Source organism: Suillus subalutaceus, assembly GCF_016647625.1.
Source record: "Suillus subalutaceus strain FC151 chromosome Unknown DFJ58scaffold_294, whole genome shotgun sequence".
Taxonomy (NCBI): Eukaryota; Fungi; Basidiomycota; class Agaricomycetes; order Boletales; family Suillaceae; genus Suillus; species Suillus subalutaceus.
The window spans coordinates 1-20,298 of record NW_024540543.1 but is presented as its reverse complement, the minus strand read 5'-3'; the positions used below and the strand labels follow the sequence as shown (position 1 = coordinate 20,298).

The following is a 20,298-nucleotide window of genomic DNA, read 5'->3' as shown; positions in this document are numbered from 1 at the left end:
TTGCAATGCTACGTACTACGCGTTCCTTCCAGTACGATCTAGTTTGATCGTACTCCGATGGACGTAGATCTGAGACTTGCAGAAACTCGATATTTACAACAATTTAAGAAAAGTTCTTTGAGGCCCAAATATTATTCACAGAATATAAGAACACGAATCGTAGCTTGATGACAACAAGGAGGGATAAAGTTACAAACGGTCATAAACATACAAACGGTACGACAAAAGGCATGATGTACAGTGATATCATCTTTCAAAGTTGGGATACGAGTCTTCCGAGGCTAGTAACGTACAGTAGTGGTAGCATAGAGTATACAGAGAGTAGCACAGCTGACCATCATATGGCGAATCTGTAAGGAGTAGTGCAGAGTATCAGCGCAATACAAATTGAAGCGAAGGAAAAAGGGCAACGTATTCCTCTCGCTGCTCATCTGTCACCACACTACCGCTGACAATCAGACTCTCCAGTGGACATCCTGACCGTGCCAGGAATGCCACGAACTCCTCATGAGGCCACTCTGGTACATCGTGAACAGTAAGTACGCGTAGAGTGGGGAATGAGAAAGCATCGAGCAGGTCGCAGAAATCGAGCGTCTCTCCATCATAATAGTCACAATCGATGTGTAGGTGTGGAGGTTTGTGTGTGTGAACGGTTTCCAACGCTTCGCCGTCAAAGAATAATATGCGAATCGTTAACGAGGATAGGTTGGGAGCTAGCTGGAGCAAGTGGAGAACAGTTCCTGCTTCCCATAATCCGATCCCGAGTGTTGTAAGATGGGCCCATACGGGATTGCAAGAGGGACACGTCCCTGATGTTGAGTGACCACCCTGATACATCGAAACTGCGCAGAGTGGGCGGCAGTTGCGAGATAGAGCATAAATTATTAGCTGGCATATCACCAGCAGAGATATCCAGATGGAAGTACATGGACATCTCCTCGAGTGCCAGGAGGTCTCTGAACGTATTAGGTTCAGGTTTGCCGGGATGGTAAAAATCGGCAGAGAGAGATTTGATTTGATCGGTGTAAGGCTGAAGAAGACGTTGTAACTTGGTCGAGTCATCATCTGCGTGGAACTGAAGTCTTAACCAAAGCGGACGTCCCTGTGCTCGCTTGAGCCAAGAGTCGTAGCTGAAGGCTGCCTGCTGCCAATTTCTGTCATCAATTCTCACAGACAGCACACGCCACAAGTCGGGCATGTCATAACAACCTCCCTCCACCGTCGACATATTCTGGTCAACGACATAGGTACGGTTAGCTTTGATGGTGGCTGCAATGATTCACCGAGTTTCGGAACTTGCGAGAGAAAGTGGCAAAATATTTGGGAAAGGACTTCAGTTGGGAAGTGCCAAAGAGGTGATACGAGTCTCCTGTGCAGATTAATAGATTCGATTATCCTCTTCTTATGCTTCAAGAGATGGTCCTGAAGACTGATGATACCATGTATGACTGTTTGTAAACCTGAGATGTCGTGCAAAACATTGTCCAGCTGGTGTTGGCGTTCGGTGATAATGGCCCTGATGCTCTGGTCTTCGAGACCAATTGCACAGTGATTAGAATTGGGGAATGTGGTTCGGGAGTATGGGGTTTCGAAGTCGGGTATCCCAGGCTGTTAATGGTCAATAACGCTTCGGATGAGATATCCTCAGACATACAATTGTTCGTGAACATAGCTTTCAGGAGGCAAATGGTTGTTATCCGCAGAGGAATGTCTATAACTTCGGCACTTACGATAGTCTGCAGAGCAGTAAGGATATCCGAGACCGTCGAAAGATCGTCTTTTGAATTGATTGTTTGCATGTTGCGACTCGCAAAGTACGTGCAACTAGCGTGTACTCGGGAAGAGTGCTTAAATAGGCTCTGAGTCTGGTATATACAACGATAAATATCGTGTACAAGTATGAAAGATGTATTATATGCGGCATGGAACCATCACCATATGTGCGATCAATCGATTATAATAGGATATAACACGGAAGGAGAGGCAATCATTTACAAGTTTAGACTCGAAGCTCGACTCGGAAAGAGCCGAAACACTGTATAGTTGCGGCTGAACCTAAAATCCGCGTTGATTACATTTTGGGTTCCCTGTACAATCGTACTTCGACGGACGTGTAGTCTTACTTGTGGAAACTCACAATTCAAGAAAAGTTCTTTGAGGCCCAAATATTCACAGAATGTAAGAACACCGTAATTTATATTTCGGAGCCATTCATGATCACGCTCTCGAACAACCCTGCGAACAAGGACTCTCTCGGCTCAATCGGTCGGAGTTTCGTTGTCCGCTGCCCATATGCCTAGCGCCCATCCTCAACGCTGCATACCACGACTACAACAAAATCTATCATGATTGTAATCTCCCCGTATGATACATTCCCATCCTATTTTGGTCTGGCCGCCTCTTTCATGCACCCCACACCGCCGTGATGCATCGGCACATTCGCCTGCCTCCTTCGTGGATCCTGCGCCCGCTGTCACCATACGAGTCATTTTGATACATCACTAGCACTGATCACTGCCAGCAGCATCATAATCAGTAACTGCCGTCTCGTCCCAATTCGCTACCCAATTTCATTGCAATATCAATAGCCCATCTCATCGTACCGCATACACCCTATGAGTCTAGGCGCTATGCCTGATGCAATAAACCGCCGACCGAATTCAGACTTGCCCACAGACTCCTGAGAGTGTTCATTTCTCGGACGTTCTCCCACCACGACTGCTGCTGCTCCCACTTTCCTATCTACAACTGTCAACCTCGCGCCTTGATGCAACGATCAGACAGACTGGTGGACGATTGTCTCGTTTCTGATTGTTTACTTGTTGTACTCCTACTGAATATACCAAAGGTCGTCTGAAGATTTCTTGTCCAGTTAATGATGATCTCCCCCATCTCATCTGACATACCATAACACTCATCTCATCCATCGAGATACATGAAGCTGTTTATTGCATACTCATCTATAGTCATGGTAGTACTGCAAGCTTGATTATTGGCAGCTCGACAAAAACAGTGAGAGCATCGAGCAATCTATGGATGGGTGTATATGAAAGCGAATACTAGCGGAGACAGTGGAAGGTATCGATACACCATCAATTGAAGATGAGTGGCAGTACAGTAATAACTCGTCGGAAAACAACAGTTCGTAAAAATCAAGAAAATAGCGAAGGGAAATACATAGCGTCTATTCACATGACAGTGAAAATTTGTACCAATCATGCAATCTGCCGAGTCGCCGGCATACATGCCTAACTGCCGGCCTTACCGAGCAAAGCATAGCCACTTCCTGCTGGACCGTGCAGCTACGTTGCACACATGAGGAATGCGAAAAACAAGAAAAGAAAGGGTAACCGCACCTTTGAGTAGCATCGATGGCAAAGGGGATCTCCGTCTTTCTCCGTCAATCTAGTTGAATCTAACAGAGTATTGCACTCCTTGCACCTCAAACACCCCTTATGCCAAGTCTTTCCTATGGCCTTCATCTGTCATATCCCACACACATCAGTCAAATTCGCATCAGCCTCTTGATAAGAATTACCTGTTCAGCGAAATAAACACTCTTCCCACACCGCGGACACGTTGGAGTTGCGCCCGCAGAAAAGACCTTTACGGGAGTGCCACCACCACCGAATGCTACGCCATACCGTGTGCCGGTGGAAGTTGGGTGCAACGGCGTCATCGGAGATGAACTTGACCGTGCAAGTGTTACAGGAGATGATTTCGGGGTAGACGTAGCATTTGTGCCATTGCTCGCTGATTTAGTCGGACTCAGTGGGACAGTACGCGGCATATCGCCAATGCGTACTGTGCTAGTAGCTGTCCCCGCAAACGTGATGGTTGGGGGTGACGTGGATTCTGCTGGCGTCTCTTCTCCCACTTCCTTGTGGTGCGAGATCGTGTTGACAGATTGATTTGTGGTTTCAGAGCTAAGCTCGACAATGGGATTGATGGGTGAGCGATTGTACCGTGCGGGTAGGACCGAGTTCGCTTTGAGGATGGGCGGTGGCAATATGGGACCGTTCGTAAAGCGCCCTGTGCCTGTGTTGTGTGCACGCTCGGGTGATCGCGCACCTTGTCGCTGGCTTAGATCGACTGATTCACCACGCATGAAAGTGGGTGTAGGGAAGGAGTTGCGCACAGGTGATGCAGGAAGTGGTGGAGGTGTGGCCATGTCATTGCGATGGGGGAGATTGGCATGCCTCAGATCGCGAGTGCCGAAGTTTCGAACGTGACATGTTTTGCTGCAATTCAGGTCAATGATCGGAAGACATACAGAGTCGTGGGGGTTACCAGTATGGCTGAGCAGGGAAGGGTAAGCTACACGATGCACGACATCCTCACAAGTAAGACGCACCTCCTGATCGTGTTCAAGAAGCGTCAACGAATCTAACCTCTTATTGCACGTCGTGCAAGCCAGGCAAGGCTGATCGGACTTGTGGTAAATCACACGAACCGAGGCATGTGTGGGGAGCTCACCTTGTGATAGAGCTGATTACGTTGATTAATAACATTTGTATTACAGAGTACTATCGATCAGCCCACCTTCCTGCCAGGTCCCATCACCTGTCGGATATCATGAGAAATTGCGAAGCATGAAACGAGGCTACTCACCTGTTCTGCGGCATAAACAGCCTTGCTGCATCTAGGACATATCGGTGTACCGCCAAACGGGTGCATGGTGGCTATATAATTGACTTCTACCTGATCAAACTCGAGTCTCGGATTATTGCAAGCTGTAAAGATGATTGTTCGTCCGACGCTTGTCGCTTATGCGCGACTATGCTGTACTTTGGATGAGTAACGGGAAACATCCATCGGAGATTGAAAGCTATATCGCTTTTTTGCTACAGGCCAAATCTTTCGTCTATCGCCATCTCCCTCTTATCCAGTTCATAGATTTTTTTGTTTTCTCTCCTTATTCCGCCATCATGTCTGACGATGAGCAACACAACCAGCAGTTCGAGCAGGTGCGCCTATTTTATCTGCAATGCTTCGCGATCATGATAGACCACTGATCTTACGATTGATCATTATTTAGGCTAGCGCAGGTGCCTCGCTCACTTTCCCTATGCAATGTTCTGCGCTCCGTAAAAACGGTCACGTTGTCATAAAAGGTGCGTTAGACTGTATCTTCTCTGTAATGCCGGCCCGACAACCTCATTTCAGGTCGTCCCTGCAAGATCGTTGAGATGTCCACCTCTAAGACCGGAAAACACGGTCACGCAAAGGTCCATCTCGTCGGTGTCGACGTGCGTCTATGTTCCCCTAAACCTACGAATTGCTGCTTCAATTTCCGATCATACAGATCTTCACTGACAAAAAGATGGTAAAGTATCGGTAATTGGCTTGGTCATGAGCGCTACCGCTTACGGCTCCCGTACCGTCCTTTTTATAGGAAGATATTTCCCCTTCCACCCACAACATGGACGTTCCCAACGTGACCCGTAATGAGTACCACCTCGTGAGTGTGCTTCTTACCTTCGTCTCCTGTGGTCACTCAAACCTGCAGTAGCTTGATATCACCGAAGGCTTCCTCAATCTCATGACCTGCTGACGGAGGTACTAAGGATGATGTCAAGCTTCCTGACGGCAAGCTTGGTGATGAAATCACAAGTGGCCTCGAGACCGCAGAAGTCGTCATGGTCACGGTCACTGCCGCGATGGGCGAGGAGCAAGTACGTTCATCACGCAGCGCCCTTACAATTTTCCGGTTCTTAATATGCGTCCTAGGTCACGTCTTTCAAGGTCACCAATCAGTAGACGTACGTTTTTGCTTTGATCATATGCTCTGTGGGCGATTTTCACACAACTTGTTATTAAGGTCTTTCGCTTCTGATGACCGTACACGTCCTGTCGTTTTTCTGTCACGTCAGCTATTCTTACTTTCAGTCAATATCCACGCATGTACTTTTCATCAAGGCATTGTACTGAATGTACATCAGTATGACTAGGTTCCTGTGTTGGAATAAAGAATTATGTATTTCATGTTGTAGACAGGAGGCATTTATGGAGGAGATCATAGTCCCCCGTCGGTTCCGAGTCATTTTTCAGTCGTTGCAGTGAATACCCTCCATATAAGAGTTAGTATCCCTACAGGCTTCCGTAGCATATTGGAAAGCCACCTGCTAAGCAGAATGAATGGCCACAATAGTTCTTTCCCCCTAACTATCGGCAACGTGGCAACATTCTATCTGCTGTGCATGAGACGGGATGACCTCATGCGACTACCTTGCCACGAAGTCCCCAGCCGTATTTTCCGTGGTCCGCAGTGATACCTACTCGTGGAAATCGTAGCACAGGCTGCACAGCAAGCAAACAACTACTACACATTATTTTCTAAAGTTTTTATTTTATTTATTTATAGTCTCTTGTTTGGTTGAGCATCATCTTACATTTGAAAGTGCACAGGACCTCGCTATTTTGATTCCTTGCACAGTGACCACGACAAGTATTATCACCCACACGGACCAGCCCTCGACTCACTAACGGATTCTTGAACATGTCCATCTCTAAGGAAAATCCAGATTCTGACCTCTACGGAGGTGAGCATTATTTCATGTCGTCGGCTCTAGGGCAACAACTTGCATTACACAGACCTGTACGATGACGAGTTCACTGTTCCACTGGATGACGAGGCCTCCCCTACCACCGAGACTCCTCCGCAAGCAGACAAAAATCCTGAACCTGTGAAGATGGAGACTTCAACGTCGCCCACGTCAGCGTCCTCGCTACCTGCTAAACCTCAGTCATCAAAAGGCGACTATTCTTTGTCATATTCAGCCCAGGTGGCAAAGCAGTTCTCTGCGTATCAACAGACACCGAGCCAGGAGCGTATACAGAAACCACCTTTACCCCTTCCACCAAATCCGAGCCCACAAGGTGGGCCTTCGGCAATAGCAACACACGAGGGACCGACCGACAACCATGCCGACAGGCCTATCCGACCTTCAGAAATGAAAGATGAAGGGTAAGTGCACGCTTGCTACATGTATGGTTATTTTGTCCCTGTATTCTCCTGGTGGAGAAGCACTTCTAGACTCAGTTTCCGTTATGTCATGCACGATAGTTTACTCTTGTCGTTCTTTCATGAAAGATGAACGAACAGGAGCCTGACAGTTACGGTACATGCCGCTGCACTGCTACTACTGCTTACAGTCGAGCTTACTATCTGCACCTACACTCTGCGCATCGCCTATGCTCCGTCTTTTATACTCTCATGGCTACTTGCTATAATTGGTCACTAATCACTTATATCTTTCTGGATACTTCCGTGGACCCATCGACACGCTCTACTCTTACTACATGCCTTGCCTCACCTACGGATCCTTGCCTCACTTACGGTCGTCACCTCCAATAGCAAAATGTTTATTGGAGGCCTTAACTGGGACACTACAGACGGTATACACCCATGCAATGGCAATCAACTTCTATCTACTGACTACTATCCTATGTTGTTCTTCCTATGAGCAGAGGGTCTAAGGACGTATTTTTCCCAATTTGGCAAGGTAATTTATTTTTGTATTTAAGCTGTCGATGAATGTCGTGCTCGGGTTATGATACTGACGAGCACTTAAGGTGGATGCTTGTACAATTATGCGCGACCCGGATGGACGCTCAAGGGGCTTCGCTTTCTTGACCTTCGATGAACCAGAAAGCGTGAATGCTGTCACTGGAAGGGAGCATATATTGGACGGAAAAGCTGTCAGTGTGTTAGTTTTGCAAATTCTTCAATCCCACTAACGTAGCCAATAGATTGATCCGAAACGCGCGATTCCCCGAGAAGAACACCTGAGAAACACGCGGTACTTTGTCGGTGGTCTCGCCCCCACTACCAACGCAGACACAATGCGCGAGTTTTTCTCGCGGTTCGGCAAGGTCGTCGATGCGACAGTCATGGTCGATCGCGAGTCGGGCCGTTCCAAAGGCTTTGGCTTCGTCACTTTTGAGGACTCGAATAACTCTGATGAGTTCGTGGGGAAACTCGGGCTGATGTTGGATGATAAGCAGGTACGTGTGTGTGCGCTTACCACATTCTCCTCTCAACATGTCGGTCGATAGATCGAAGTGAAAGCTGCTCAACCACGAAGCCAGCGCGATCAAGCGCGAAACATGCAACAAGGCAACCGCGAGCCCTATTTCAACGACTCCGATTCACGCACGCCCAACACGTCCGCAATGGCGTTTCCACAACAGGCTAACTCCGCAGCCACTAACATGCTTTATCAACGTGTGATGAGTCATATGCCCATGATGGGAGCAGCGAACATGAGCATGATGAATCCCATGATGATGGGCATGGGCATGGGCGGCATGGGTGGCATGAGCGGTATGGGCGGCATGAGTGGTATGGGCGGTATGGGTGGCATGGGCGGCATGGGGATGAACATGATGGGCGGTTTAAGTCCAATGGGTGGTATGGGTATGAACGCCATGCGGATGGGAATGCCAGGGATGATGATGAACGCTGCGGGCGCAGGTACGGGAATGGGGATGAACAATATGGGGATGCGTATGCGGCAGGGCATGACTGGCGCTGTTACGCCGAACGCGAATGCAGGGCGCATGACAATGAATCAGGGACTGGGTCCATCGAGAATGTCGAGTCGTGGACAGCATTCATTCCATCCATATGCACGATAGTATACGGATGTTTTTATTTGCTTTGCATCTGCTGATCTGTACCATATATCACCACTAGTTATTTAACCATGCATAATGAGTGCATGACGAACTTCTTGACGTCGAGTCCCAACGTTTAGTGGGCTTACTGAGGCCGGATCCGGCATGAACGTCGGCGTAATAAAACTCCGACCGATTGAGCCGAGCGCCACCAGACATTCCCGGGCCACAGTCCGTGACAAACTGTCCATTAGTAGGCAGACTTTCTGCGTAGTGGATGGGATGGCGTCGCAGCCAGTAGCCTAGTACGGGTGGGTGGGGGTGTAGCGCTCCATTTCTCTTGGGAGACCGCGAGCCGCCTGTAATTGCGGATCAGTGAGTCTGACTGGACAAGTATGAAATATATATATGCGGCAAATTGGACTCTCTTTGAACTCTTCCCAATTACAAGTATAGCTAGTTGCACGTACCTTACGAGTCGCAACATGCAAACAATCCGTTCAAAAAGCAATCTTTCGACGGTCTCGGATATCGTTACTGCCCTGCACAGTGCAGACTGTCATCGTATTAATAAGTGCCGAAGTTTTTAGACACTCCTCTGCGAATAACACTTTTCGCTTCAGCTATGCTCACGAGCAATTGTACGTCCGTGAGGATGTTCTATCTGATGGGCCGTTATTGACCAATGATTAGCAGCCTGAGATACCTGACCTTGAAACCCCGTACTCCCGAACCACATTCCCCAATCCCAATCACTGTGCAATTGAGCTCGAAGGCCAGAGCATCAGGGCCATTATCACCGAACGCCAACACCAGTTGGACACAATTTTGCACGACATCTCAGGTTTGCAAACAGTCATGGATGGTATCCACACTCTTCAGCAGCAACTCGTCGAGCAGAAGAACAAGATCATCGAATCTATTAATTTGCATAAGAGGCTCGTATCACCTCTTTGGCGCTTGCCAACTGAAGTCCTGTCCCAAATATTTTGCCACTGTCTCCCGCCAATCCCGAAACTTGGTGAATTGGAGCCACCATCAAAGCTAAGCCGTACCTATGTCGTTGACCAGAATATGTCGACGATGGAGGGAGGTTGTTGTAGACATGCCCAACTTGTGGTGTGTGTTGTCTGTGGAAGTTGACGGCAGAAATTGGCAGCAGGCAGCCTTCTGCTACGACTCTTGGCTCAAGCGAGCGCGAGGACGTCCGCTTTCGTTAGGACTCCAGTTCCATGCAGATGATGACTCGACCAAGCTACAACTCCTTCTTCAACCTCACATCAGTCGAGTCTCATCTCTCACTATCGATTTTTACTGTCCCGACATACCTGAACTTATTATGTTCAGAGAACTTCTAGCACTTGAGGAGATATCCATATACTTTTATGTTGATATCTCTGATGATATCTCACCTAGTATTTCACGTGCTATCTCGCAACTGCCGTCTACTCTGTGCAGTTTCGATGTATCAGGGTGGCCACTCGACTACAGCGACTTGCCCTCTTGCAATCCCGTATGGGCCCGTCTTACGACACTCAGGATCGAAGTATTGGAAGCAAAAACTGTCTTTGACTTGCTCCAGCTAGCTCCCGACCTATCCTCGTTAACAATTTTCATCTTATTCTTTGACGGCGAACCGTTAGAACCGTTCACACACACAAACCTCCAAACCTTACACATCGATTGTGACTATTATGATAACGAGACGCTCGATTTCTGCGACCTGCTCGATGCTTTCTCATTCCCCACTCTACGCGTACTTGCTGTTCACGGTGTACCAGTGTGGCCTCATGAGGAGTTCATAGCATTCCTGGCACGGTCAGGATGTCCACTGGAGAGTCTGATCGTCAGCGGTAGTGTGGTGACAGATGAGCAGCGAGAGGAATATGTTGCCCTTTTTCCTTCGCTTCAATTTGTATTGCGCTGATACTCTGCACTACTCGTTACAGATTCGCCATATGATGGTCAGTCGTGCTACTCTCTGTATACGCTATGCTACCACCGTTGTATGTAACTAGCCTCGTAGAAGACTCATCACAAATTTGAAAGATGACATTATTGCACACCATGCCTTTTTTCGTGCGGTTTGTATGCTTATGACTTTTTGTGACTTTATCCCTCCTTAATTGTTGTCATCACCGCACAGATTTTATTAAGAGCATCTGCGTCTATTATCTATCCTCGTCCTTAGCTAGGGCGGTGAACGTGTCATTTTACCTACCATTTGATTGACATGTTGGGCTTCCTGAAAGACATGTTCAATTTTCTAGGTCACCGAAGCCAATCGGAGCAAGACGACCATTGCAGACAAGATGTACTACTAGATCCCAGCCGCACTGGCAGCTGCTCGGGTGCACTTTCCATGACGTTTCCAATATCCCCACCTCCCTGCATAGACTTTCAACGCCACTTCCGATATGTTTCCTGTCACGTCCCATTGGCACTCCATGTCCTACGCAAATCCGAGGCACGAGAACGAACATAGGAGGCCTATGCGGCACCTAAGTCTTTCGTGACGCATCTTTCTTGCCCCGCACCACGACTTGCAAGGTCAATTCTGCCCGACTACACTCCCGCTTCGTTGCATTTCCATTTCTACTTGTTATCTGAACTATAGAATACTCCTCTAGTAACATGCGAGCGCTCCGCTTAGTTCGGTCCCAACCCGAGGTAAGGTGAATCTCCGATGAAACCATCCATGAGTGAGTGTCAAAGTGTGTTCCGATAGAAAAATACCATGTCGTCAGCAGGTTTCAAACCTGCGCAGTCCAGTTGCATGGTCGTAACTCTACAGTACGTCCAGGCTTGGGCGGGACCTATGGGACCCCAACGCTCTGGTGGATTTGTTGATGGTCGGTCTTTGACGCCACGCAGGAAACACTGAGCTCCTTCTTCAAGCAATTGATGCGGGCTTGCCAGTCAATCTCACAAATGACAAAGGTGCATCCGAGTCATCGGCGCATCCCAGCCCCCTGAGTGACGTATGACACATTCATTTAGGAAACAAGACGACCTTATTGATGATCGCAGCATATGCAGGCCACGGGGGATTGACGGACTTCTGCAACGGAAAGCAGATCCAAATAGGCTCAACGATCTTGGTCAATCTAATATTGCTGGCGCTGTGTTTAAGTTGCACGATGAGGTGCGTATTCTGGCTGAGGCTGGCGCAGATCCGAGAATAGGCAAACCCATCGCAATAGAGGCAGCTCATATATTTGGTCGGGAGGAGTTGATGGAAGTACTCGGCGCAAAGCAGGGTGACATCGGCACTGATGTGCCTACCCCTTCTAGTGCACGTTCCGATAGATAACCTGTACTACCCATTCAAGTCGATCGTGGCAGGTCATGGATATTAAGATGAGAATAGGATAGCTCTTGCAAACCAGATGAAAGCACCCATTGCTAAATTGCTCCCATCCCCTTCCCGAGAACCTGTAATGCCTTCCTCGCCAGTGTTCTTGCATCTATCTCCATTACATCGCCACCCTCTTCCAGAGCACCGATATGAGGCTGCAGAAAATTGCCTCCCCTCTCCTTTTCGAGTAGCGAGGAATTCGTGATCACCCATGTTGATGGTGTCTTCCGAGGGATAGAAGCGATTTCACACAACACCGAATAGAAATAGAAGAGATGAGCGACTGGCGACCGTTGCGCCACATCCGCAATGAGTGCAGACGGTGAAAGAGTGACATCGATAGCTGGGCAGACGTTCAGCGTAAATCAGATCACAGAGCAAGGGAGCAGGTACCGGGTTGAGAAACACTAAATTTCGATGGCGACTCTGACAGTGCAGCCCACAGAATTCCTGACGAAAGCCGTAAATCCAGGACCTTGCGAAGTATATACAACAATTCATCTTCACGAGCCCTATCAAAGTTGATCCAGCAACCGACAATAATGCAATACGATCACAATTTACCTCGGGAAAGGCACATAACCCCGAAGAGCCTCGTCAGCAACATAGTTCACCATTATAGTTTTACATCGATCAAGCAAGGTTGGTAGACAAAGTGCAGCAATTCGCTTCCTTGAAGACTCTTGGTCTAGGAGAATAGTTAGCTCTGGAAATACGCGCAGATGCATTGGGTTACCGCTTGTAACATTAGAGCATATCGAGAACAAAAGATCAAAACACCAAAACGAAAATCGCTCCCTCGGAACCAGGACCCCACGTGTAGTTGATCCGATGTCGAGGTCCACCTTCTCGAAGTCATACGAGTCCCAAGAGTCGTCTGACACATCGGTATCTATCGAGGGCGAATCAAGGTGTGAGGGATCCGTACTGGACTTATACAGCTGGCTGCCTTTGTGCAAAACCTTTGCCAACTGTACGATGAGGTGATCAGGGACTCTTGTGTCTCCCAAATGTGGCACAATATCAATCTCCAATGAGCTGATGAGAGAGAGATCGAAGCTTTCCTCCGCTTCCTGATCTTCGAGTGAGAAACCCTCTGTTGCAGTACTGTGAACAAGTTGGTCGTTGGGTGTGGGAAAACGACAAAATGAGAGAAGAATAAAATGCGCACCGGTCGGCCAAAATGCCACCCCGAAGTACTTCAATGATTTGTCGCCATATGCCCTCAACTCGAGTATCGGATATACCTGTATTTTATGATTAGATGAAGCCAACCAGATCATTGACTATGTACGATCGCCGAATGCTGCCATTCTTTTGACCGAGTCGGTGACTATACGGAGAAAACTTGTTGTCGCGGTCTTCCACAGAGCATCTCTGCCAAACTTTAATGGAGCAGGATACTCGTACTTTAACTTTATCGATATTGAATAGGCCTGAACACGAAAGCATGTGAGTATCCGAAGACCAAGGACATCGTGAACGATACGCACCGAGAAGACAGCTTCCATAGTCCCATCTTCATAGATCTCGAGCTCATCCTTGAAGCACATGTACAACTCTACGATAAGTGGCATGACCTTCTTGGATAACGCAATGTACGTGTTTTGTTTTTGAAACGATGTCGCAATAGGCGTTCCCGGGGAATCGGGAGACAAGACGGGCGCATGAAAAACAACCGGAAACGGAAGTGTGCTAAATTCCGAGAGATATTGTAGGATGAGAGATGGGACACCAGGTCCCATTGGGCTAATATCCGCGATAGCGTCTAAGACCACTACCTGTCATATAAATGAGACGGCGGTGTTCGGTAAATGCTGAATATCCACCTACCTGGAGAGGTGATAAACCATCAACATCCGGGCGGTAGTCCGTCGAGTTAGGATAAATAAGAATACCTGTGCATGGTTCAGGAAGAGAGACTGCGACCGACATAGAGAGACGTACCCTTGAGGATTTCCATCAGACGATTGAGGCGTTGAAGCGGCCATTCCTTTGTCTGGGTCAGACTAATGGAACGTGTGCTCCGTATGACGTCGACAAGAGTAACCAAACTCTCCTGAGTGAATGCACGGTGGAGCTGTGCCGCATTCGTACTCGGAGAGAGCTGAGATCTCCCATCCTGAAGAACCATGCTCCCTATATCACTGCATGCCTTCCATACGCATTCCCAAGCCTCCGACACTTTGACTTGCAGAGAGGCGTCTGCGCCAGAAAGCGCTTTCACCGCTTTCCCCAAACAAAACAGTGCAGGCGGACTTAAGTTTCGGCGGTCCAAGGATACGGTATCGTGAACGTGGGTAACAAGCACGGACCATGCTTTCGAGAAGGAGTCCAGATGCATGATCTTGTTGACTAGGAATTCGCTGGTAATAGATCCAATCGACTGCAATGCGAGACTCTTCGATTCGTCCCATGCATGTTCGGGAGACTGTGCTGCCAGACCAGAGTTCAGCAGAGCTCCGGGCTCAAAGACGCTGCGCCGGGTTTCGATAGATATTGCGTCGAGTAGCGGAAATATGATCTTCCATATGCAGCCATTCCATGTGTCCAGAGTCAACGTGGCGCCGTAAATTTGCATTGCACGGAAAAGGGTCTTGATAGCGCCAACACGAACTTCGTGTCTAGCGTCAGTACAGAGACCCAGAACTTCTAGCAAACACATCCACAGCGCGCTATATCCCGGTTCCACCTCTGCATCCTTCCGCTTTACCTGGATCGAATCTAACACACACCAGAAAAGGTTTTCTGCAGTAGCAAGCGCAATGGTCGTGTCAGCTTGTCGACCGAATTGTCCAAGGGTTGTGATGCAAAGCCGTAAGTCTTCAGGGGATAACACAGACACGGAGTCGCAGATAAGTTTGAGGGACTGGAAGGCGATCTTCACCAGTGTCGTGTATTCGCGGTCATCAACGTATCCCAGAGGCAGTGGTTTTTGACGGGGCGTCTCTTGAAGCGATAGCGTGCTGGTGGAATCGACCGACTGAGATCTGGAGAGAGGCGCAGGTTTACAGATGCTCCCTAGCATCTCAAAAATGCTACCCCACCGGACAACAAGAGTATGTCCGGACGCCTGTAGAATTTGGTACAGGGTCTCCAATCCCATTCGCCGGAGCTCGATATTCGTGCTCGTCACTGGGACGTCGGATGATGCGGGTACTATCTGTTTAAATAGAATGTCGAGAATGCGACGCTTTACTTGGGCCTGCAGGTCTCCAGTGGGTAACAAGTTACGCGAGACCACAGTAAGGATTTCATTGAGAACGCGTGCTGCTTGCACTCGTATTGACTGCGGCGCTGCGGAGAGACCCATGATCCACAGAAGATGATTTGTTGTAGTGTTCCATGCAACCTCAGGTGCACAATAGATGAGGCGATGAAGGTTCAGCATTGCTACTGAACCCAGTCGCTCCACACCGAAATCGCTCTGACGCTGAGAAGATGTTAGATCTGATCGTGGCGTAAAAGAAGCAACCCTGACTCACCAGCGTGCGCGGCAGATGAATTCTGCTGACGCGCTTTCTGTGAGGAGAAATCGGTACAGGACTCAAGGAATCGTCTGACTCCGTCAGCGTATTCCCACCAGATTGCATCCCGACCATCTTTGAGCTAAGTTTACAGAGCGCGGCGACAAAGTCCTGAAAAGCTGAATCCTCCAGGTTTTTGGACGCATCAAAGAGGCGCTGCACGGCAGCGAGCACGCTCTCTGAATCGATATCCTTGAGGAGGGAGTGACGACCCACTTCCCCCCGTTCAGCAGAGCTCATCGCTGACACGGATGGACGGGGTGGTATGGGTGTGCCCATCCGCCGGTTGGTAGATGCTTTGATGTTCAAGATATAGTCTGCGTTCTGTAAAGCTTCCAGAATGCCATACCAGCTCTCTCCTAGGCTCCCGGCGAGGAAAAGGGCACTAGATACCAACACTTTGAGACATGCTAGATTTCGCTCGGAAAGTCCTGGAGCTTGGATAGGTGCTGTCAACCCCAGGTTATCTGTGAAGGAATTTGACGTTCGGGGCGTCGGAGGTTCAACGTAAGACTCCAAGCTGGACACTACTCGGGAAGGTATCGCAAATTTAGAGAGCGCGTTGAACAATGCGTCGCGAGGGGTGCTGAGGGCGAGCATCCCCGCAACGTTCGTCAAGGCTTGATAGCTGCTAAGGACGTCCACAAAGAGCTCATCTGACAGATTTGTCGAGATAATGAAGGAAAGGGCTGCGAGAAGCGCGGGCCAGCCGCTCTCAACCATACAACGCACAATGATGAGGTGCTGAGTTGCAGGATCGTCCTGCGGGAGTGTAGAGAGGTCAAGAGCGGCAGGTGCACGAATGACGGGCTCGCCAGCCGCTTGAGGATGTTGAACGATGATGGACGTGGCCAGTGGGCCGGTGAACGACGCGAAGCCTTCACATAGGGAGACAATACACTGGACAGCGAGAAGGTAAATGTATGCTTCGGGGATCGGTGGCGAGTCCGCTTTGTCTAATTGATCGATACTAGTCAAGAAAGATGGCTCAGCGTAATCCGCGAGATGTGAAATGGGGGCTGTACCATTGCACCTTCATGGCCGAATTCTGCACGCTCTCCAGACCGTAATTGGATCCCGATGGTGCAGCACTATCATCAGCATGAGAAATTCCGGCTCCCATCATCTGCGCGCTCACTCCGAGTAGAACAGGTTTCTCAGTAATAAGGCGTCTCAACGCAATCACAAGAGAGCTGAAGACCTTGGAGCCCGGCTGCTGCGCGTCATAGCGATCCCATATGTTTCGCACAAGCTCGGCATCGCTGCATACCCTGAAAAGAAGCATTAGTGTACACTTTGAGGCATCAAGCTTAAGACATACCCTCTCATTATCTCCATCGCAAGGACCCTTGTCCATATTGGACGTGAGCCAGAATGATCCGGATTCGACGCGTCGAAATCTTCTGAGACCATTCTTATGAGAATCATTAGGAATGCTTCAACTTCTGCCTCCAGCTCGAATAAGAACTTCGTCAAGATCAAGAACACAACTCGCGTGCATCTGAGTGTCAACGGAAATACATGTCTGTCTGAGAGAGATTTCAGAATGAGTGGACAGAGGTAGTGTTGCAGCAACATCAAAAGTTCCGTGTGCTGCGACAAGCATCAGTATGAACTAACTGAATGGGATCGACAAACTTGCCTTCCTGAACAGCTTGTGGTAGTTCGCAAGTACACTCTCAATTAACTCCAAAGCGAAGGTCTTATGTAGGTAGTCGAGCTTCAAGAAGTTGAGCTTCTCTGAAGTTGCGAGGAGACAAAGATCTTCGAAGACAGAGAATGCATCTTTGGCGCAAGGCCCTAACACTTTGGTGCTACCGTCCGGAAGCGCCGCTTGAGACAGGTCCGGAGTGCCGTTGCTCTCTTGACGATCCTCGTTGAACATTTTTCCAAAGATAATCATGACCAGTTGGCGCAGGGTAGCTGCAGCTGTTGAAGAGACTACAGCGATCCTGGAATCCTGCAGCTTAAAACAGAGAAGTAATGCCTTTGGCAGGTAATCAGACAGATACTAGGAAGAATAGACAGAGCGTACCTCTCCCAGGAGCTCTCCGTGTATCGAAGGAAAATCGGTGATCAAGGAGACTAAGGTTTGCAGGATCCGAAGTTGAATGTCTACGCCTTGGCTCATGGCATCGTTCATTGTGCTTACGATGAGTGCGACAGCAGACTGCGGTACAGCCTTGAGGGCTATCAACCGCTGCAGCGACCCCAACGAGATGGCGACGACTTTGGCGTTCTTCGTTGCGCATCCCATAAACAGCGGACGAAGAAGATCGTCTGACTGTATACTGTCTGTGGGTGAAAGATGAAGAAAACGAGGCGCATTTGAATGGAATTACGTACCAGAGGCCAAAGATGCTGTCGTTTGCCCTGGAGAGGACCTAAGTATCGCAAGCGACTTCTCTGCTGCCTTTGCGTGAACATCATGATAAGGCGCCAGCCTGACTACGTGAGATGAGTGTTTTCCGTCGTACCTCGCGTATTTCTGGATGCTTTCTCCTCGACTCGTTGGCAAGGGACTTTGTACGAAGGTATAAGTGGACGTTGGTGGTTATCATTCTAAACTCAAACACACCTGCAATTCAAGTTCAGTCACTAGGAAGGCTAGTGAACTCATCCCGTCCTTGGATTCTTCTGAAAAAGATTTAGACCAGTCCCAACAAACTCCAGCAGGTTTCTATCAGTTACTGGGGAACACAGCCCAGTGTACAGAAGATCAAGGGTTGAAAGAAATTGACAACTAAGGAGTCGAGATTCATAATTATTGTGTTTAGCCCAGAGAATGATTGGGCGCTTGTTCCTGCTGTGTATACTTGGGTTGGCACGACTCACCATCATGATGCCACCCACTGCAGGCGTGTCCTATTGCTATAATCGAAGCATACATACTTGCTTCAGCATCATGCACCCGTACGTTCAACTTCTACTAAATTTCAAAAATTGACCATGTGACTATAGTAACACAGATGGAGAATCCAAGCTCAGGTGGGTGAAGCTCGCATGCAGTAGACTTGGAAGATTTGATCACCAAATACATAGTCAATGGTAAAACATGCCTGCAATAAAGTAGTACGTAATTAAGTACGGCTATGTCCTTGGACTCCTTGTTGTGTCCTTCGTGTTATTCTGAATAGGATTAATTGATGTGATGCGCAGCTGCAATGAGGTTTTATGACCTCAAAGGTGCAATACCCTGGCCCCATGTAGTTCTCGAACAGAACATCAACCTCACCACGGCTTTGTGGCTCACTGTTAAATTCCTCGGATCGCTGAGCACTCACCGTATCATTTCCCTCGCACTGGCAGGTCTCAAGTTGGTGTGCCAGTCTTGCAGTTTCAGCTCCCTAAGTGTGTATTCACTTTGATCTTACTCCATTTTGCACTCAATCGGACACCCTTCACAGCGAGATGGCGAGGTCGAAGTCATCTTTGCTCACTAACCCAGCAAACAATGTGGAGAAGTGTCGAGCTGCGTTGCGGGCATTGTCCTCCAGGCAATTTCACGTCGATCCTCGTCTCTGAACAATCTCGCACTCAGTCTTCGAGACAGATTCAAGCAGCGTGGCATCATGTCTGACCTTTATGAGGCCATCGAGCTCCATCGCGCTCTGCATTACTCCTCCGTCCCCCGGTCACTCAGATCGATCCTCGTCTCTGAACAATCTTGCTATCAACCTTCGAAGCAGATTCGAGCAGCGTGGCATCATGTCTGACCTTGATGAGGGCCATCGAGCTTCACCGCGCTGCATTCTCCCTGTCCCCCGGTCATTCACTTCGATCCTCGTCTCTGAACAATCTCGCACTCAGTCTTCGAGACAGATTCCTGCAGCGTGGCATCATGTCTGACCTTGATGAGGCCATCGAGCTCCATCGCGCTGCATTACTCCTCCGTCCTCCCGGTCATTCACGTCGATCCTCGTCTCTGAACAATCTCGCACTCAGTCTTCGAGACAGATCGCATCATTTCGATGTCAGGGAGGCTGTTTTCCCTTGCCACAGATGCTTTCTCATGCAGTGTTCGTCATTGTGCGCTGACCACTGCGGTAGAGCTTGTGGAGCACGGTCGCGCAGTATTCTGGACCCAGTTGGCACGCTTCAACACACCACTCGATGAACTTTCTGTTCTAAGTAGCACTGGCACAGCATTGGCTGAAGAGTTCAAATGGTTGAGTTTTTCACCTTCATAACGCGTTCGATCAGTCTACTGGAGGCCAGTCTCCCCAAATCCGGCAACTGACCATGCAATGGGATGATGTCGTCTCGCGCATTCGCATGCTTCATGGCTTTTCGCGTTTCTCCTGCCTCCCCTGTTCTCTGACCTACAGAAAGCGGCAGAAGATGGTCCAGTCATTATTCTTAATGCAAGCCAATATGGCTGTGATGCCTTGATTATCCATAGCACAGAAGATCCTGTTCACGTTTCGCTTGACACTACGCAAGCCGAAGTGTCCGAGTTCTCCTCCGAGTTCCAGTCACTTGCAGAGGTGTTCGGTTCTTCTAATCGTCGAAACACGCTTGTTCGCATCCTTCGCAAGCTTTGGGATCGTCGTTCAACCTATAGTCCAATCCCTCGAGAAGTCCAAAGTTCCCCCTCGCTCGCGTATCTGGTGGTGTCCCACTGCTGAATTCACGCTTCCCATCCATGCAGCAGGACCCTACGAGGAGAAAAAAGACAATTTGTCTGACATTTACATCTCTTCTTACACCCCCACTTTGGCGACTCTCATTCGTGCGAGAAAGCAGGTTTCTCGAGATCCGTCCTCGCAACATTTTGTTGCCATTGGTCAAGCG

The 20,298-nt window shown here is 48.8% G+C and overlaps 8 protein-coding genes across 8 annotated transcripts; 5 read left to right on the top strand and 3 right to left on the bottom strand.

Annotated features, from left to right (window-relative positions):
* Positions 1–113: 113 nt before the first annotated feature.
* DFJ58DRAFT_824230 (uncharacterized protein) lies at positions 114–1,956 on the bottom strand. Its single transcript, XM_041392147.1, has 7 exons — positions 1,731–1,956; positions 1,172–1,608; positions 1,099–1,141; positions 526–1,065; positions 482–504; positions 439–460; positions 114–417 (listed from the first exon to the last, which is right to left on the bottom strand). Exons 1-7 carry the CDS (start codon positions 1,797–1,799, stop codon positions 373–375), a joined length of 1,179 nt encoding a protein of 392 aa, XP_041235470.1. The 5' UTR covers positions 1,800–1,956; the 3' UTR covers positions 114–372.
* A 1,199-nt stretch (positions 1,957–3,155) lies between these two features.
* On the bottom strand, positions 3,156–4,820 carry DFJ58DRAFT_252573 (uncharacterized protein). Its single transcript, XM_041379482.1, has 8 exons — positions 4,612–4,820; positions 4,543–4,563; positions 4,477–4,488; positions 4,355–4,423; positions 4,291–4,298; positions 3,539–4,241; positions 3,357–3,482; positions 3,156–3,302 (listed from the first exon to the last, which is right to left on the bottom strand). The coding sequence occupies exons 1-8, from the start codon at positions 4,675–4,677 to the stop codon at positions 3,249–3,251; spliced, it is 1,059 nt and encodes a 352-aa protein (XP_041235469.1). The 5' UTR covers positions 4,678–4,820; the 3' UTR covers positions 3,156–3,248.
* On the top strand, positions 4,811–6,157 carry DFJ58DRAFT_824223 (eukaryotic translation initiation factor 5A). The gene is made up of 7 exons (XM_041392146.1): positions 4,811–4,967; positions 5,039–5,114; positions 5,167–5,249; positions 5,306–5,326; positions 5,396–5,461; positions 5,568–5,675; positions 5,731–6,157. Exons 1-7 carry the CDS (start codon positions 4,929–4,931, stop codon positions 5,758–5,760), a joined length of 423 nt encoding a protein of 140 aa, XP_041235468.1. The 5' UTR covers positions 4,811–4,928; the 3' UTR covers positions 5,761–6,157.
* Positions 6,158–6,352: 195 nt separating this feature from the next.
* Positions 6,353–8,750, top strand: DFJ58DRAFT_908827 (hnRNP A1-gamma isoform). The gene is made up of 7 exons (XM_041395128.1): positions 6,353–6,542; positions 6,595–6,967; positions 7,358–7,398; positions 7,471–7,505; positions 7,576–7,701; positions 7,753–8,007; positions 8,059–8,750. The coding sequence occupies exons 1-7, from the start codon at positions 6,500–6,502 to the stop codon at positions 8,638–8,640; spliced, it is 1,455 nt and encodes a 484-aa protein (XP_041235467.1). The 5' UTR covers positions 6,353–6,499; the 3' UTR covers positions 8,641–8,750.
* Positions 8,751–9,369: 619 nt separating this feature from the next.
* Positions 9,370–9,739, top strand: DFJ58DRAFT_617144 (uncharacterized protein; the record flags this gene model as incomplete). Its single annotated transcript, XM_041380984.1, has 2 exons — positions 9,370–9,640; positions 9,669–9,739. Coding segments are annotated over 2 exons (342 nt in total), but the record flags the coding sequence as incomplete, so codon positions are not given.
* A 1,617-nt stretch (positions 9,740–11,356) lies between these two features.
* DFJ58DRAFT_736780 (uncharacterized protein) lies at positions 11,357–11,932 on the top strand (the record flags this gene model as incomplete). The annotated part of the gene is made up of 3 exons (XM_041386845.1): positions 11,357–11,471; positions 11,518–11,569; positions 11,620–11,932. The coding sequence occupies 3 exons, from the start codon at positions 11,357–11,359 to the stop codon at positions 11,930–11,932; spliced, it is 480 nt and encodes a 159-aa protein (XP_041235465.1).
* On the bottom strand, positions 11,829–18,345 carry DFJ58DRAFT_918292 (uncharacterized protein; the record flags this gene model as incomplete). Its single annotated transcript, XM_041395592.1, has 17 exons — positions 11,829–12,320; positions 12,371–12,489; positions 12,542–13,084; positions 13,149–13,224; positions 13,272–13,413; positions 13,471–13,758; positions 13,811–13,875; positions 13,925–15,410; positions 15,463–16,474; positions 16,530–16,775; positions 16,826–17,033; positions 17,125–17,491; positions 17,540–17,799; positions 17,851–17,917; positions 17,982–18,026; positions 18,083–18,184; positions 18,340–18,345. The coding sequence occupies 17 exons, from the start codon at positions 18,343–18,345 to the stop codon at positions 12,025–12,027; spliced, it is 5,328 nt and encodes a 1,775-aa protein (XP_041235464.1). The 3' UTR covers positions 11,829–12,024.
* Positions 18,346–18,624: 279 nt separating this feature from the next.
* Positions 18,625–20,215, top strand: DFJ58DRAFT_750509 (uncharacterized protein). The gene is made up of 4 exons (XM_041387746.1): positions 18,625–18,855; positions 18,927–19,006; positions 19,412–19,477; positions 19,833–20,215. Exons 1-4 carry the CDS (start codon positions 18,669–18,671, stop codon positions 20,130–20,132), a joined length of 633 nt encoding a protein of 210 aa, XP_041235463.1. The 5' UTR covers positions 18,625–18,668; the 3' UTR covers positions 20,133–20,215.
* The last annotated feature ends 83 nt before the right edge of the window (positions 20,216–20,298 follow it).

Excerpts from the sequence above, each read along its gene's own strand:
- DFJ58DRAFT_750509 (XM_041387746.1), top strand. The coding sequence starts at position 18,669 with ATGAGGTTTTATGACCTCAAAGGTGCAATACCCTGGCCCCATGTAGTT. Across the intron at positions 18,856-18,926 it reads TTGCAGTTTCAGCTCCCTAA|GAAGTCATCTTTGCTCACTA; the intron begins GTGTGTATTCAC and ends GATGGCGAGGTC. Across the intron at positions 19,007-19,411 it reads GGCATTGTCCTCCAGGCAAT|TCACGTCGATCCTCGTCTCT; the intron begins TTCACGTCGATC and ends CCTCCCGGTCAT.
- DFJ58DRAFT_824230 (XM_041392147.1), bottom strand. The coding sequence starts at position 1,799 with ATGCAAACAATCAATTCAAAAGACGATCTTTCGACGGTCTCGGATATC. Across the intron at positions 1,609-1,730 it reads TTACTGCTCTGCAGACTATC|CCTGGGATACCCGACTTCGA; the intron begins GTAAGTGCCGAA and ends GACCATTAACAG. Across the intron at positions 1,142-1,171 it reads ACTTGTGGCGTGTGCTGTCT|GCAGCCTTCAGCTACGACTC; the intron begins GTGAGAATTGAT and ends AATTGGCAGCAG.
- DFJ58DRAFT_908827 (XM_041395128.1), top strand. The coding sequence starts at position 6,500 with ATGTCCATCTCTAAGGAAAATCCAGATTCTGACCTCTACGGAG. Across the intron at positions 6,968-7,357 it reads TCAGAAATGAAAGATGAAGG|CAAAATGTTTATTGGAGGCC; the intron begins GTAAGTGCACGC and ends CACCTCCAATAG. Across the intron at positions 7,399-7,470 it reads TAACTGGGACACTACAGACG|AGGGTCTAAGGACGTATTTT; the intron begins GTATACACCCAT and ends TCCTATGAGCAG.
- DFJ58DRAFT_252573 (XM_041379482.1), bottom strand. The coding sequence starts at position 4,677 with ATGCACCCGTTTGGCGGTACACCGATATGTCCTAGATGCAGCAAGGCT. Across the intron at positions 4,564-4,611 it reads CTGTTTATGCCGCAGAACAG|GTGATGGGACCTGGCAGGAA; the intron begins GTGAGTAGCCTC and ends GATATCCGACAG. Across the intron at positions 3,483-3,538 it reads GTGTTTATTTCGCTGAACAG|ATGAAGGCCATAGGAAAGAC; the intron begins GTAATTCTTATC and ends GGGATATGACAG.
- DFJ58DRAFT_824223 (XM_041392146.1), top strand. The coding sequence starts at position 4,929 with ATGTCTGACGATGAGCAACACAACCAGCAGTTCGAGCAG. Across the intron at positions 4,968-5,038 it reads ACAACCAGCAGTTCGAGCAG|GCTAGCGCAGGTGCCTCGCT; the intron begins GTGCGCCTATTT and ends ATCATTATTTAG. Across the intron at positions 5,115-5,166 it reads CGGTCACGTTGTCATAAAAG|GTCGTCCCTGCAAGATCGTT; the intron begins GTGCGTTAGACT and ends ACCTCATTTCAG.